Here is a 15,000-nt window from a genome sequence, read left to right as displayed (position 1 = left end):
ATTCCACAGAAGAAGCCATCGCTAGTATTATAGTATCTGGTTTTACCGGCCAATTAAAGGGTTGGTGGGATCAATATGTCACTGAAGCCCAAAAGTCTGATATCTTTTTAGCTGTCAAAATAGATGATAATGGTATCCAATTTATAATAATGGTGAAACCATCCCAGATGCTGTCAACACTCTAGTGTTTACAATAGCCCAACACTTCATAGGAGATCCATCTTTATGGAAAGATAGGTCTGCTGAATTATTATCAATGTTAGGTTAACATATATTACGATAAACCCCAAAGTACCAGACCTAGGAATAATAGACCAAAATTTCGTAAGTCTAGAAAACCATTTCAATCTAAAGAAAGCAAAACACAAACTAGACCACCAACAACAAAAAGCATTATTTGCTACAATTGTAGGAAACCAGGTCATACCAGTAAGTACTATAGACTCAAAAGAAAATTAAGCAACCTCAATCTAGAACCAGAATTGGAAGAAAAGATCAACAATCTTCTAGTTGAAACTTTGGAAGAAGAATCTGATCTAGAACTCTCTGAAGAAAATCTCAATGAAATTCAAGAGGATGAACAAGAATCATCCTCTAACAATGAAAACATTCCAACTGTGAATGTTTTAACAAAAGAGCAAGATCTTTTATTTGAAGTAATTAATTCCATTCCAGATCCCAATGACAAAAGAGCTTATTTGAATAAGCTCAAACAAACCCTAGAACAGACTTCTAGGAAGAACTTACTAGTCACGAATAGATATGATCTTAAACCTATTTTCAAAAGATTGGAAAAATCTGCCTCTAAACCAGTAACCATTCAGGATCTCCAAACGGAAATCCACAATATCAAAAAGGAGATCAAAGAAATCAAAGAACAACAAACAATTTACAATGCAATATTATCCAATTTAGAGGAAAATTTTGATCAAGAAGAAATTCCTGAAACAGAATTAGAAAACAAAGAAGAATTTGGAGACTTTCTGGGTCTTATTAGTCGTTTGACGATACAAAAATTTTTCATCAATATTAAGATAATAGTTGAAGACTTTGTCTTAACATATATTACAAAGATCAACAATCTTCTAGTTGAAACTTCGGAAGAAGAATCTGATCTAGAACTCTCTGAAGAAAATCTCAATGAAATTCAAGAGGATGAACAAGAATCATCCTCTGACAATGAAAACATTCCAACTGTGAATGTTTTAACAAAAGAGCAAGATCTTTTATTTGAAGTAATTAATTCCATTCTGGATCCCAATGACAAAAGAACTTATTTGAATAAGCTCAAACAAACCCTAGAACAGACTTCTAGGAAGAACTTACTAGTCACGAATAGATATGATCTTAAACCTATTTTCAAAAGATTGGAAAAATCTGTCTCTAAATCAGTAACCATTCAGGCTCTGATACCAGAGGAGATGAGAAAGAACAGAGGAGAAAATAAAGGATCACAAAGAGAAGTAAGGCACTATTCGGAATAGTAAAGCAAGATAATGGTGCAAAATAATTAATGCGGAAATGTAAAAGAAAACCAGATTTACACGGCGGTAATTCGCACAATACTAGTCGGAGGGAGAGGAGAAAAGCATATAAATAAAATCAAAACAAATTAATGGAAATAAAAGAAAACCAGAACGGCGGTAGTCCGCACTGAATTGGCTAGAGGGAGAGAAAGAAAAATAGGGAAAACATTGGAAACCTTTATTGTTCTGAAAAGTACAAACAGATTTTGGAGAAAGGAAGAAAGAAAAAACTTACAAACTCAGAGGCCTTCTCTCTAACTTCTCTCTCTAATGTTTGAGTAAATAAAAGGGTGTCTCACAACATGGTTGAGCACTCCTTTTATAATCATAAATTTTACTGTTTCAATAGTGTCGGTATCATGACTGGAACTGTGGCTATAGTGTCGGTAATTAATCTTCTGCCAGATTGATTCTGAAACAGTCATCTTCATTCTGAAATATGTCATCTGAACAGGCTGCCGAAGATGAAGAGCTTGGTAATGATTTCTTCGAGGTAGTTCCTTCATCCTCTTTTAATAACTTGAGAATATTCTGCAGATTTTCTGCAAAACTTTCTTTAGATTTTGAAGCTGCTAAGGCAGCAGTGATTTGTGCTTTCTGGTTGAGGAATTGAGAAGTTTCTGGATCTGCTAATTTCAGAAATTCTGAATTTGCTACAAACCATTTACGAACTTATTCCGGACTTGCCTTAGAAGCATCAAATTGAGCCCACCACTTTACATAGGAATTCCTTTGTAATATTGGTAGTCTTTTTGGATGTTCTTTCTTTCCGAACTTATATTGCCATGACAATACCCATGCTAAGGAAAATTCGGAATAGAACTTCAAATATGCAGGAGTCATTGAATCCTGGTCGTATTTGGTTTTAAACAATTTAAATCCTTCTTTTGCTGAAGATGGAAGGATTTCTTCGATTGGTCCACAAAAGTCCCACCATTGGAGGAACCAATTTGAAAAATTATACTTGTTATTTCTTTTGAAATAAATTAGCCATGAATGGCGATAGGTTTTATTGAAATCTATTACAATTTTCTTGAAAAGGTAAAACTAAATATCCCATTTTTTCATTGGTTTCATGCTTATACCATAAAAAACAATATAAAATATCCTCGAAACGTTTTGTGAGCAATTTGGTATACCAGGATGCTCTACAAAGAAAACTAGGAAAGTTGTCAAACAAGAACAAAAGTACCTAGCTCTCCTTATTAAAAACCTAAAACACCACAAAACAATCTGCAACCCAAGAATGAGTCAAGAACTCCAAACCCAATCAACCCAAAAACCTGTTTCAAAAGATCAAACACATTATATAGCAAAAAACAAGTTTTCGTCAATTGTCCAATTGGAACCAGAGTATTGGGATAACAACCCAAACAAAATAACTGCCAAAATTTTTCCTGAAGGTTTTCATTTCAGACCATCAGCTTGCAATAAAACCAGACAATTTTATGAGTTTGTTTTGGTTGATACAGATCTTGTAGCAATCAAACATTATAGGGATCCAAAAGATTCCTCAAATTTTACTCATTCAACATTTCAAATTTTAAAGGTTGGTTTTGACTTTTCGGACAACTTGAGTATGTTCAACTATCCAAGAGGGAGGAGTTTTTTTAAGACGATCATGCAAAGGTTTGATTATGTTATTGAGATTTGGAATAAAATCCCCTACATAATTAAGACAGCCCAAGAACCTTTGGAGTTAGGTTTTATCAATTATCTGATCTGGAAATTTATCTGCAAGTTCTATTGCCCTATCAATAGGAATAATTTTTCCTTGGAAAATCATATGACCAAGAAAACGAATTTTTGTTTGGAAAAGGTTGATCTTTGATTTAGATACAGCTAAGCCATTCTGTTGAATAATGTTAATAAAGATATTAACATGCTTAAAATGCTTATCTATGGATTGAGAAAATATTAACACATCATCAATGTAAACAATTGTGAAATTGGAGTACGAATTGAAGATATCATTCATTATTTTTTGAAATTTAGATGGTGCATTTTTAAGTCCAAATGGCATAACGTTCCACTCGTATTGCCCAAAAGGAACAGTAAATGCAGTTTTGTATCGATCTTTTTCTTAGATCTGTATTTGTCAAAATCCAGATTTCATGTCAAATTTAGAAAAGATTTTAGTAGAATGGAGCCTATTAACATATATATATATATATATATATATATATATATATATATATATAATATATATATATATATATATATATATATATATATAATATTGATAATATACATATAAAACATTTGACACCACTTTTACTCTAAATATTAAGGTAATGATATTATGAGTCTTTATTCTTATATAGCGTTTAACTTTGTTTTTTCTATACAATGTGAAATGTTAACTCACCGACCATTATTACCAACATATCTGAAAACTGTAATAAAACTTATAAATATAAATGAAAAAAATGGTATATTTAAAATATACGTAAAACAAATAGCATCAGCGCAAATAACGAGAAATAAAATTAAAGTGTGTTTCGTTTAGTGTGTTTCGTTTAGTGTGTTTCGTTTAGGCTATGGTGCTTATTATGTTGAAACAAAAACAGAGACTTCCCGGCAGATAATAAACCAAAACAGGTAACAGAACATCTAACTGCAGCAATCTGTATTTCATAATGCACTATTTTTGTCGAGGATTTCGTAATGAATAAAAGAACTGACAGAAGCAACAATGAGAAACCGAATAAAGCCAAAGAAGCCCAAACGAGGTGTAAAATAAACATGAATTTCTTAACTCTGAGCTATACTCACAGAAACACAAGGAAAGTATGAGCAAAAAATAATTGCACTCAAGGACACAAGGATTAATTCCATAATTCAAGGGATCTACTGTTCTCAAAGAAGATAAATGACTCACCAGAAGTCACATTATACAATATTCTTTATAAATCTAATGAGGGAGTTTTTCTTTGGCACAGGCTTCGTTTCTAAGTCATTTGATTCACCACATATCAGATACACAACTGTGTTCTTGACTACCAATTCTTGGGAAAAAGTCAAAAAAATTTCCACCTTGTCTCCTGATCCTAAATTTGATATTATACCTTGCCAATCTATATCATTAAAGGAAATTACCGTTCCATGGTTGTGTATCTGCAATGTGCATTTTGTGTGATTAACAATTAAGACACTTCTAAGGCATTCAGTTGCCACAATTTCAAAGGTTGATAAGTAAACGAAACACAAGGCCATTCCATTTATGACACGATCTTGAGGCACAGTGAAAGAAACAGAATGCCCCTCACCCATATGAGCCAACCAATAAGGACCATTGTCCACCGGGAGAGAAACATCACATGACTCACTGCGTGCTAATACCTGTATCGTGAGATAAATAAGGGTATGTTTAGTTAAACAAAAAAGTAATACATGATTAACACAAATGTGGTATAATAGTTTTGTCTGTGATCTATTAGATACTTCATTAGGATTATTTCGTGCTCTCTTAATTAATAGCTAAAATGATGCTGAAGGTAACGAACAAAGGAAAAGCTAGAGGAGAACCTGAGAAATGCTATCACTGAAAGCGTCGAAGAACTCTTTGCATCTTCCAACACCAATCAAAGAAGACCTAAAGTGCGGCTTTGAAGTGTCTGATTCTGTAATATTTACACGATATTCGACCACAATAATTTCTACTTGCTTAGAGAGTTGAAACTCGGTGTCACATTGTACCAAAACGCTTCGAAGATTTGCAAGGCTACTAAGCAATGGTGCAATATCATCCCAACTATTAACCTCCATATCCATGCAAAACGAACGAATATAAGATAGGGGATGCATTGATGGCGACATCCAAGACCGAATGATAAAAAGAAAAAGATTATGCGATAATCCCTCACATCCTCGTAGGGATATATATGCAGTAGTTTTTGAGCTTACAAGTGAAAAAGGCACTTGTTTCACAACTGTATTTTCAGCAATTAGAGTTATCAAGCATTCCATTTGCACTATATCTTTCTCCAATAGGTCAATCTTCGAACAACCAGAAACAATGAGAGTTTTTAAGGATTTCAACATATATATCTCTCTGGGGAGATTTCTTAGACCTGTACAGTCCTTCAAATTTAGCAGTGTAAGATTGTAGAGACATCCAATAGATCGGTGCACTTCGCGCAAACTTGGGCAATCTTTGAGAATGAGTTGTTCCAGACTTGGTAGTCTTGAAAAGTCAGGGGTTTTTGTCAAGTACTTGGAGTGACTAAGATTAAGGACTTTTAGCGATACCAAAACCTTCAAGAAGATGATTTTATGATCATATATTAGAAAAGAAAATGATGAAATAAAATAGTTGTAAGTGGAAACAAATACTATATATATATTTCGAGTTAAGTTTTTAAAGAAAATGTTGCGTAATAAAAACCTGAGATTCTTTCCAAACGAGTCGAAGAAGACTGTATTTTAAATCAACCACTATTGCATCATGCAGATAAAAGTCGTTTGGTAGGTATTCTGAAGAAAACCCTTGCAAACTGATACATCTCAGTTTCTTAAAGAGGTACTCAGAGTGTCCACCGAGTTTCAGCATTCTTGATGTGTCTCTTACCTGTAAAGGATGATAGTAATTCAAGGTTGTGAAAGGGATAGTTGAAGGGATAGAGAAAATGTGTAGATAGTAGAGTGTGAAAGTAGTAGTTGGAGAAGTGTATTTGTTGTTGAGAGTAGTTGTATTGGATGTTGTGTTAGTTGTTCTTGATGTTTCTTTCTATCCTAGGCTTTTCTCCAATACTCTAGAAGATTCTTTACATTTCAATAACTCTATCTTATATTTTTTTAGATTCTTTTAGAATTTGCATTATACTTTAATAAAGGATAAGGTTTGAAGAAATCTCTTAACGTCTGGAAAACAAATATATATATATATATATATATATATATATATATATATATATATATATATATTGCACATGAGAAAGCAAAACCAAAAGAAGTTTCAAAACTATAGATTAAGAATGTTCTTACAGTATTCTTTGACGGCGCATGTTTCATATCCTCATCAAGCCACAGCCGACTATTTTCAGGTTCGTTTCTTGAAATTTCACGAATAATTTCTCTTCCCATATCTCGTAGCAAAGGATGCATTCCAAATTTATTATTCTTTTTTACTTTTACGAAACTACGTTCTATGAGAACTCTTATTGCAGTATCAGCGTCTATTCCACAACCATTTAGGATTTTCGTAAAATAAACTCTGCCTTTACCAACAAAGAAACAACATATATCAAGGAATAAATCTTTTTCCATTTGATTAGGTAAACCGTCAAAGCTTATTTTCAATATCTGTAGAACTTCATGCTGGGGAATTTTCACTAATTTGAACAATACTCTTTGCCATTCTTCTTTCGTCCTTTCACATAAATAAGTACCAATGACTTCAAGAGCTAGAGGTAGTCCTCCACAACGAGTAACTATTGTTTTAGCAAGGTCATGGAATTCTTCTTTCGGTTTTGCTTCTCTAAATGCGTGCCAACTAAGAAGCTCCAGGGACTCGTTTTCGTTCATTGGATTTATCCGAAAAACAGCATCAATTTGACGTGCCCTTAGTAAGTGTTCATGTCTTGTTGTAACGATTATTACAGTTCCTTTGCCTGACCATGCACGAGATTCCCATAGGTCTAATAATGGACCATGCTCATTCAGATCGTCAAGTACAATGAGCACCCTTTTCTGAAAAAGCCTTTCCCGAATCATACTTCTTCCCATCTCATCGCTATGTATCTCTACCTTTGTTTTTAGGACATCTGAAAGAAGTTTTTCTTGTAAATGAACATACCCTCTTGTTCGACTAACTTGTGCATTATCTTCAATAAAACTTTTCTCCATGAATGTATCATGAATTTCATTGTAGATGGCTTTGGCCACAGTGGTTTTACCAGATCCTCCCATTCCACATATCCCTATCCTACAAACTTCCGAGGATTTATTTTTTATAATTTGAATCACATCTTCCACGTGGGATTGTAATCCAACTGGAAATTTAGTAGCAGACAAGGCTGGTAAATAAAGAATCCTCTTAACAATTGTGTCCACAAGTTCAGCATCACTCCTTCAAGTTCAATAACAATTATAGAAAAAGTCATGTATCTCACCTAAATTAGATCACAAACTTAAAATATGGTTGAGTGAGTGAGTGATTTACCTGTAATTACTCTCATCCCATCCAAAGAAATTTGCAGCTTTGGTGAGTGCGTGGCTCCAACTGGACATGCCATGCTCCAGTTGTTGTCCTGAAAATGTTTGTTGTGCAGTTGCTTTGAAGGCTTTTCCAAAATCACCCTTCTGAAGACGTACATCAGATGGCTCAATCTCGTAATATACGGGCAGAACATGTCGACAATAAGTTTCGTGCCATTTAATGATTTGTTGAAGTTGGTGAAGACACCACGCAGACTGAGAATAGGTTTCGGTGAAAACAACTATTGCTACCCGACACAAATTGAGAATATGTTCTTCGATGTTCATCCCCTTTACTGCATTTTCCTCGTGAAGGAAAGTGGTGAAACCAAAAGTTGAGAGGGTATAATCGAGATGTGAAACAAATTTATTACGGATTTCTTCTCCATTAAAGTTGATGAGAACATCATACATCCGTGGGAGTTTGGAAGTCGAAGAGATGACTTCCGTGGAAGGAATTAGGGACGCCATGAAGTGATGGAAGAGAAAGCAATAATGCAACACTGGGATAAAGATATCTCTGTTCAGACACAACACCATTCAAAGTATCTAAAATAATTGACTCGAAATGTTTTACTCGTTTTTTTTTCTGTAATTTGCTTAGCATTCAAAATACATTATGTTAATTTCTTAAAAAATATTTTAAAATATTAAATTATTGGATTTTCAAACAACACAGCAAAAGACCGGTATAAGAAAACACAACAGACGATCCATATCCAAAATAATTATAGAACATTGATACATTAACACCACACAAGACAAATTACGTCCATTTGACACCGTCAAATAATAATATTTTATTTATAATTATATTATTTTTTAATTTAAAATTATAATATATACATTATTATATTATTAAGAAAGAATGTGAAATAATTTTTTTTAACAGCAGTGTTAAATTAACTTTTTCCATAATATTATATGAGCATTATTAATACATTAAAACCACAAAAAGGACAAATTACCTCCATTTGTCAACGTCTATATTATATAAATTTACGGAAAAACATTTGGCACTGGAAGCGTATTATTTTTCCATAATTATATAATATTGTGATATTTTTCCATCACAACCTTTTTTACTTTAGCCATTTAAGAAATTATACCAACACCCACTTTGAAACCACAGAAAAAAAAAAATACTAAAATAAGTAGGAAAAGTTTTATAATTATAATTTGTTTTTTAAAATTTACATAGGATAATGATAGAATGAAGTAACATATGCTATAATTTTACCTTAACCAAGGTTCAAACCCATAACCTCTCAATTACCAAGTACATACATAATCATCAAATCAATTCATGTTTCTTGATAATTTATACTTGTTTATGATTTTATCATAGTACTCTAGTCTTAAGCATACATGTAAAACAATAAAACAATTTAAATTAATAAAAGAAAGTATTCTACTTCATTTCCTTTTAGTTTACACTTGTTCCTACATTTCTCTTTTGGCATAGATTCTCAGAAGTTAGAAAATTTGTCAACCAAAAAACAGTAGTCACCCTGGAGAAAAACATCACAGGACTCATTGGTAGTAAATCCCTCTACCATCAGTATGTTATTCCAAGTTCAAGAAACGAAAACTTTATGTATTACATAGAGAACAAATTCATAAATAGGCACTTTTACATATCTGGTGCAATATTGAATGTGGAGGATGATATAAAACTTAGTTGAAATATAGAATCAGACAGTATGCATCATATAAAGCAGAAGGAAAAAAAAAACACGTAGTAATCTCCAATACTATTCTATTTTTCCTTTCACTCAGTCCATTTTATTGAGACATCACATAAGGAATAGTCAACTAATTATCCAACATTTATAGGTAAGGATAGAAACCTCTTCATTGGGTAGTGTTACAAAAACAAAGATAGTGAAAGAAAGTACGAAAAACAGAAAAAGATAAGAGAGCTGTAGTTTTTTAGGTGCCACGAGTACGAAGGGAAGAAAACTCATCTCTTTATTGAGGTTGTGGGTAATATATATATATATATATATATATATATATATATATATATATATATATATATATATATATATATATATATATATATATATATATATATATATATTACAAATGGATGTAAATCAGCACAAAATAAGGACCAATAGTCCATTCTACCAAAACACTGACCCTACAACCAACTCTTTTGTAAAATAAGGATTATCACTATTTTCAACCTAACAAAACAGAACAAACAGACAATATAAAAGTATCTAACAAAAAAACTTAATTATTAATAATACCCCTATTTTAATTTTTTTTCTTAGATATTCCAATATTTGATCTTAACATTTCAAACTTGTTTTTGGAAAGTGCATTGGTCTCTATGTTTACAATCTGATTCTCCAAACTGTAATGCTCCAAGTTGATTTCCTTAAGATTTATCTGCTTCTATAATGGCATGGTACTTTTCACCTTGATGTGCTTGGTTCTATCATGTTGATAGACAGAAAAACATTCCGTGATAATCCTTTATGTCCACACAGGAATACATACCCAATACTCCTTTATCTTACTATTGAAAAAGGAACTTGTTTCACAGCAATATTTTCTGAATTTAAAGTTGTCAAGGATAACATCTGCACTATGTCTTCATCCAACGTGTCCATCTTCAAATAACCAGAAAGGGTTAGAGTTTTCACAGACTTCAACTTACAGGATCTCCTTGGCAGATTGATAACACTTGTATAGTCCTTCAAATTTGTCAGCAGAAGTTGCAGAGATCTCCAACGCACTAGTGTAGCTTGAACAAACGTGCACAATCTTTAGAATGAGCTTTTCAAGATTCAGTAGTTTAGAAAAGTCTGGGGTGGTGGTCAAGTTTTTGGAATGACTAAGTTGGGGATTTTTAGTCACTTCAGAACCTACAGAAGACAAATATTTTTTCATACAGAAGTTAGAGAAGAAAATGAAAAATGAACTGTGGTCGCAAGTGGCAACAAAATAATTATTGGCAATGTAATATATATACCTCAGTTTCCTTCCAGACTACTTTATGGTTACTGTGTTTTAAGTTTAACGCAACTACACTTCCTTGATAAAAGTTTACAGGTACATATTTCAAAGGAAATCCTTGCCATCAGATCCATCCCAGTTGCTTAGAAAGATGCCCAAAAGATCCAGCGAATCAAGTTTCAAGAGTTTCAATCTCTTCATTTCCTTAAAATCATTTGCTTCAAAGCAATCTCTACCAGTTCCAGGAGTCAATCCCTCAATGGCTTTTGTCCCCTGTGATGAAAAAAGCAGAAAAAAATAAACCACTTTTATTTGTTCACATGGAAATGATACTTAAAGTACAATGTTCTTAACTTGTAAGATCATGCCTATATTTGGAAAGAACAAGTTGAAAACTGAAAATCGAAAAATTAGGTGTAATAAAAAGCCCAAACTGAAAACCATAATGAAACTTAATAATGTAAACTGAAATAAAAAATGGCATTTAAATTATACATAAAACAAATAGAATCAGTGTACAACCAGAAGTGAGACTAAAATTTGTTTCATATAGACTTAAATAGAGGGATGAGGCTACAGTGCTTTTTATGTTGAAACAAAAACAGAGACTACCTAGCAGATAGCAAAGCAAAACCAATAACAAAATATCGAATAACAGTTGTCTTTATTCCATAATGAATGTCTTTGTTTACGAGGATTTCTTAAAGAAATATTATTTGCTAAAAGGGAAAAGAATTGACAAAAAGTAGCTACCAGAAAAGAAATACAATAAACAGATCAAGTAAAGCCAATGATGCACCACTGAGGAATGAGAAACAGGGTAAAATAAACATGAATCTTTAACTATAAGCTATACTCTATAGAAAAAACAAGAAAAAGATCGAAAAAAAAATAGCAATAAAGAATACAAAGATTAATTCCATAATTAAAATGATTCAGCTGTTCACAAAGAAGTTAAATGACTTACCACAAGTCACATTACAATTTTCTTTATGAATCCAATGAGGGAATTTTTATTTGGCTCACAATACATCAGATACACAACAGTGTTCTTAACCACCAATCCGTGACTAAAACTCACAAAACTCTCCACCTTGTCTCCTGATCCAAAATTTGACATTATGTCATGCCAATCTTCATCACTAAAGGAAATTACTGTGCCATGGTTGTGTATCACTAATGTACACTTGGTGTAATTAACAATTAAGACAGTAGTAAGTTCAGGTTCAATGCTTTTGGAGGTTGATAAATAAACAACACACAAAACCATTCCCTTCACGACACGATCCTGAGGCACAGTGAAAGAAACAGACTGTCCATCACCCATATGGGCCAACCAATTAGGATCATTAACACTTGGGAGAGAAACATCACATGACTCACTCTTTGCCAATGCCTGTACCGTGAGAAAAAAAAGCTTAGACATTATTTTATCATTAAAATTACAAAATGAACAATTACAATCCAACAACAATGTAACACATAATTAAGACATACCAATGGTAATTAATTTAAACAAATATGCTAAATAGTTTTGTTGAGTATATGTCACCATCATGTCCTTAGGGATTTAGAATGTATTTTTGCTTGTCTCTTTCAGTTTGTATTTCTACGATCATTGGGAATAAAACAAACATGAAGCAAGTAAAGCAAGAAAGTAGAAATCAATTTCCTAGTACTTAATACAAGCATAATCACCTGGTTAGTTGATTATTAAAATCAGATACTTTTAGATGAAGTAGTGGGGTTATAGAAGCAAAGGCTACTAAAAGTTTAGTATTATAGTTTCTACTAGATATTTCATTAGGATTATTTTGTGTTCTCTCAAATAATAGCAATAATGACAGTGAAAGTAATAAACAAAGGGAAAGCTAGAGAAGAACCTTAGATATGCTATCGCTGACAGTATTGAAGAATTCTTTATATCTTCCAACACCAATGAAAGAAGACCTGATATTATGCTTTGGAATTCTTGATTCTGTAATATTCATACCATATTCAACCAGTATAGGTTTTAGTTGCTTAGATATTTCAAACTCGGGGTCACACTGCACAAAAACACTTCGAAGATTTGCAAGGCTGCTAAGCAATGGTGCAATATGATCCCAACTATTATCTTCCATATCCATGAACGAATGAATATAATATTGGGGATTCATTTTTGGTGACATTCGAGACCGAATGATAGAAGGAAAAAGATTACGTGACAGTCCCTCTAATTGAGGTAAGGATATATATCCAATGCTTTTTGAACTTGCAATTGAAAAAGGCACATGTTTCACAGCTGTATTTTCAGCAATTAGAGTAATCAAGGATTCCATTTGCACTATATCTTTTTCCAATAGGAAAATTTTAGAACAACCAGAGAGAATGAGAGCGTTTAAAGATTTCAACTTATATATCTCTCTTGGGAGATTGCTTAGACTTGTACAACCCTTCAAATTTAGCAGTCTAAGATTGCAAAGAAAACCAATAGATTGGTGTACTTGGCGCAAACTTGGACAATCTTTGAGAATGAGTTGTTCAAGACTTGGTAGCCTCGAAAAGTCAGGGGTTTTTGTCAAGTACATGGAGTAACTAAGATTAAGGACTTTTAGCAACGCCAAAACCTTCAAGAAGATAGTTTTTTAAAAAAATATTAGAAAAGAAAATAATAAAATAGTTATAACTGGAAACATATAATATTTTTATTTTAAGCTGAGTTTTAAAAGAAAATGGCACGTAATAAAAACCTGGGGTTCTTTCCAGACGAATTGAAGAAGACTGTGTTTTAACTCAATCACAATTGTATCATGCAAATAAAAGTCATTAGGTAGGTATTCTGAAGAAAACCCTTGCAAACTGATCCATTTCACTTTCCTAGAAAGGTTGCCAGAATTTCCAGCGAGTTGCAGCAATGTTGATGGGTCTCTTACCTCTAAAGGATAGGAAGGATGACGTTCAAACAAATCTCTTCCGGTAGGCAATCTCTGGATGACTTTTGCCCCCTGTGATGAAAAGAGCTAAGAAAAACAAAATATATTGCACATGAGAAAGCAACCACTTCCAAAAGGAGTTTCAAAACCATAGACTAAGAATGTTCTTACTGTATTCTCTGACAGTGCATAATTCATATCCTCATCAAACCACAGCCGATTGTTCGTCACAAATTGCTTTCTTGAAATTTCACGAATTCCCATATCTCGTACCAAAGGATGCATTCCAAATTTGTTGTTCTTTTTAAATTTTACGAGGTTACGCTTTATGAGAACTCTTATCCCACTATCAGGGTCTACTCCACAGGCATTTAGGATCTTGGAGGCATAGGCTCTGCTCGTACCAACAAAGAAACAACAAATATCAAGGAATAAATCCTTTTCCCTTTGATTACGTAAACCATCGAAGCTTATTTTCAATATATCTAGAAATTCATTCTGGGGAATATTGTCTAATCTTAACAATACTTTGTTCCATTCTTCTTTCGTCCTTTCACATAAATAACTTCCAATGACTTCAAGAGCTAGAGGTAGTCCTCCACAATAATCAACTACTCTTTTTGCAAGAAAATGGTATTCCTCTTTTGGTTTTGCTTCTCTAAATGCATGCCAACTAAGAAGCTCAAGGGACTCGTTTGGGTTCATTACATTCATCCGAACAATAGAATAAACTTGTTGCATTCTCAGTAGGTCTTCATCTCTTATAGTAATGATTATTACAGTTCCTTCACCGAACCAAGAACTACTTCCCCATAGCTCTAATGGACCATAATCATTCACATCGTCGAGTACAATGAGCAGCTTTTTCCGGTAAAGTCTTTCCCGAATCATACTTCTTCCCATCTCATCGCTATGTATCACTACCTTTGTTTTTAGGACATCCGAAAGAAGTTGTTCTTGTAAATGAAGAAGCCCTCTTGTTTGACTAACTTGTGCAATATCCTCAATGAAACTTTTTTTCATGAATGTACCCTGAATTTGATTATAGATGGCTTTGGCAAGGGTTGTTTTACCCGATCCTCCCATTCCACATATCCCTATCCTACAAACTTCCGAGGATTTATTTTTTATAATTTGAATCACATCTTCCACGTGGGATTGTAATCCAACTGGAAATTTAGTAGCAGACAAGACTGGTAAGGTAAGAATTCTCTTAACAATTGTATCCACTAGTTCAGCATCACTCCTTCGAAGTCAATAGCAATTATAGAAGAAGTCATGTATTAACAGAATTAAATCACAAGCGTAAAATATGGTCGATTGAGTGAGTGATTTACCTGTAATTACTCTCATCCCATCCAAAGAAATTTGCAGCTTTGGTGAGTGCGTGG

General features: G+C 33.1%; 1 protein-coding gene and 1 pseudogene across 3 annotated transcripts in view; both read right to left on the bottom strand.

Annotated features, from left to right (window-relative positions):
• Positions 1-4,317: 4,317 nt before the first annotated feature.
• Positions 4,318-8,279, bottom strand: LOC114165066 (disease resistance protein RUN1-like; annotated as a pseudogene). The gene is made up of 5 exons (XR_014986241.1): positions 7,690-8,279; positions 6,513-7,596; positions 5,914-6,096; positions 5,055-5,783; positions 4,318-4,868 (listed from the first exon to the last, which is right to left on the bottom strand). The product of XR_014986241.1 is annotated as a disease resistance protein RUN1-like (transcript).
• Positions 8,280-9,953: 1,674 nt separating this feature from the next.
• Positions 9,954-15,000, bottom strand: part of LOC146880696 (disease resistance protein Roq1-like) — a 5,638-nt gene continuing 591 nt past the window's right edge. Inside the window, exons 1-7 of one of the 2 annotated variants that reach the window (XM_085669425.1) lie at positions 14,947-15,000; positions 13,781-14,855; positions 13,427-13,696; positions 12,578-13,303; positions 11,662-12,090; positions 10,711-10,967; positions 9,954-10,603 (exon numbers count right to left, since the gene is read on the bottom strand). The exon at positions 14,947-15,000 is cut by the window's right edge and continues 591 nt beyond it. In XM_085669425.1, coding sequence (XP_085525551.1) covers positions 11,668-12,090; positions 12,578-13,303; positions 13,427-13,696; positions 13,781-14,855; positions 14,947-15,000 — 2,548 coding nt within the window. In that variant the 3' untranslated portion in view covers positions 9,954-10,603; positions 10,711-10,967; positions 11,662-11,667. The remainder of the gene's footprint in view (positions 10,604-10,710; positions 10,968-11,661; positions 12,091-12,577; positions 13,304-13,426; positions 13,697-13,780; positions 14,856-14,946) is intronic. The other variant, XM_085669426.1, reaches the window with a different exon arrangement.

This window comes from Vigna unguiculata, chromosome 11 (genome assembly GCF_037176805.1).
Source record: "Vigna unguiculata cultivar grain cowpea cultivar isolate G323 ecotype 2 chromosome 11, ASM3717680v1, whole genome shotgun sequence".
Lineage (NCBI taxonomy): Eukaryota > Viridiplantae > Streptophyta > Magnoliopsida > Fabales > Fabaceae > Vigna > Vigna unguiculata.
This window is presented reverse-complemented; position numbering and strand designations above follow the sequence as displayed.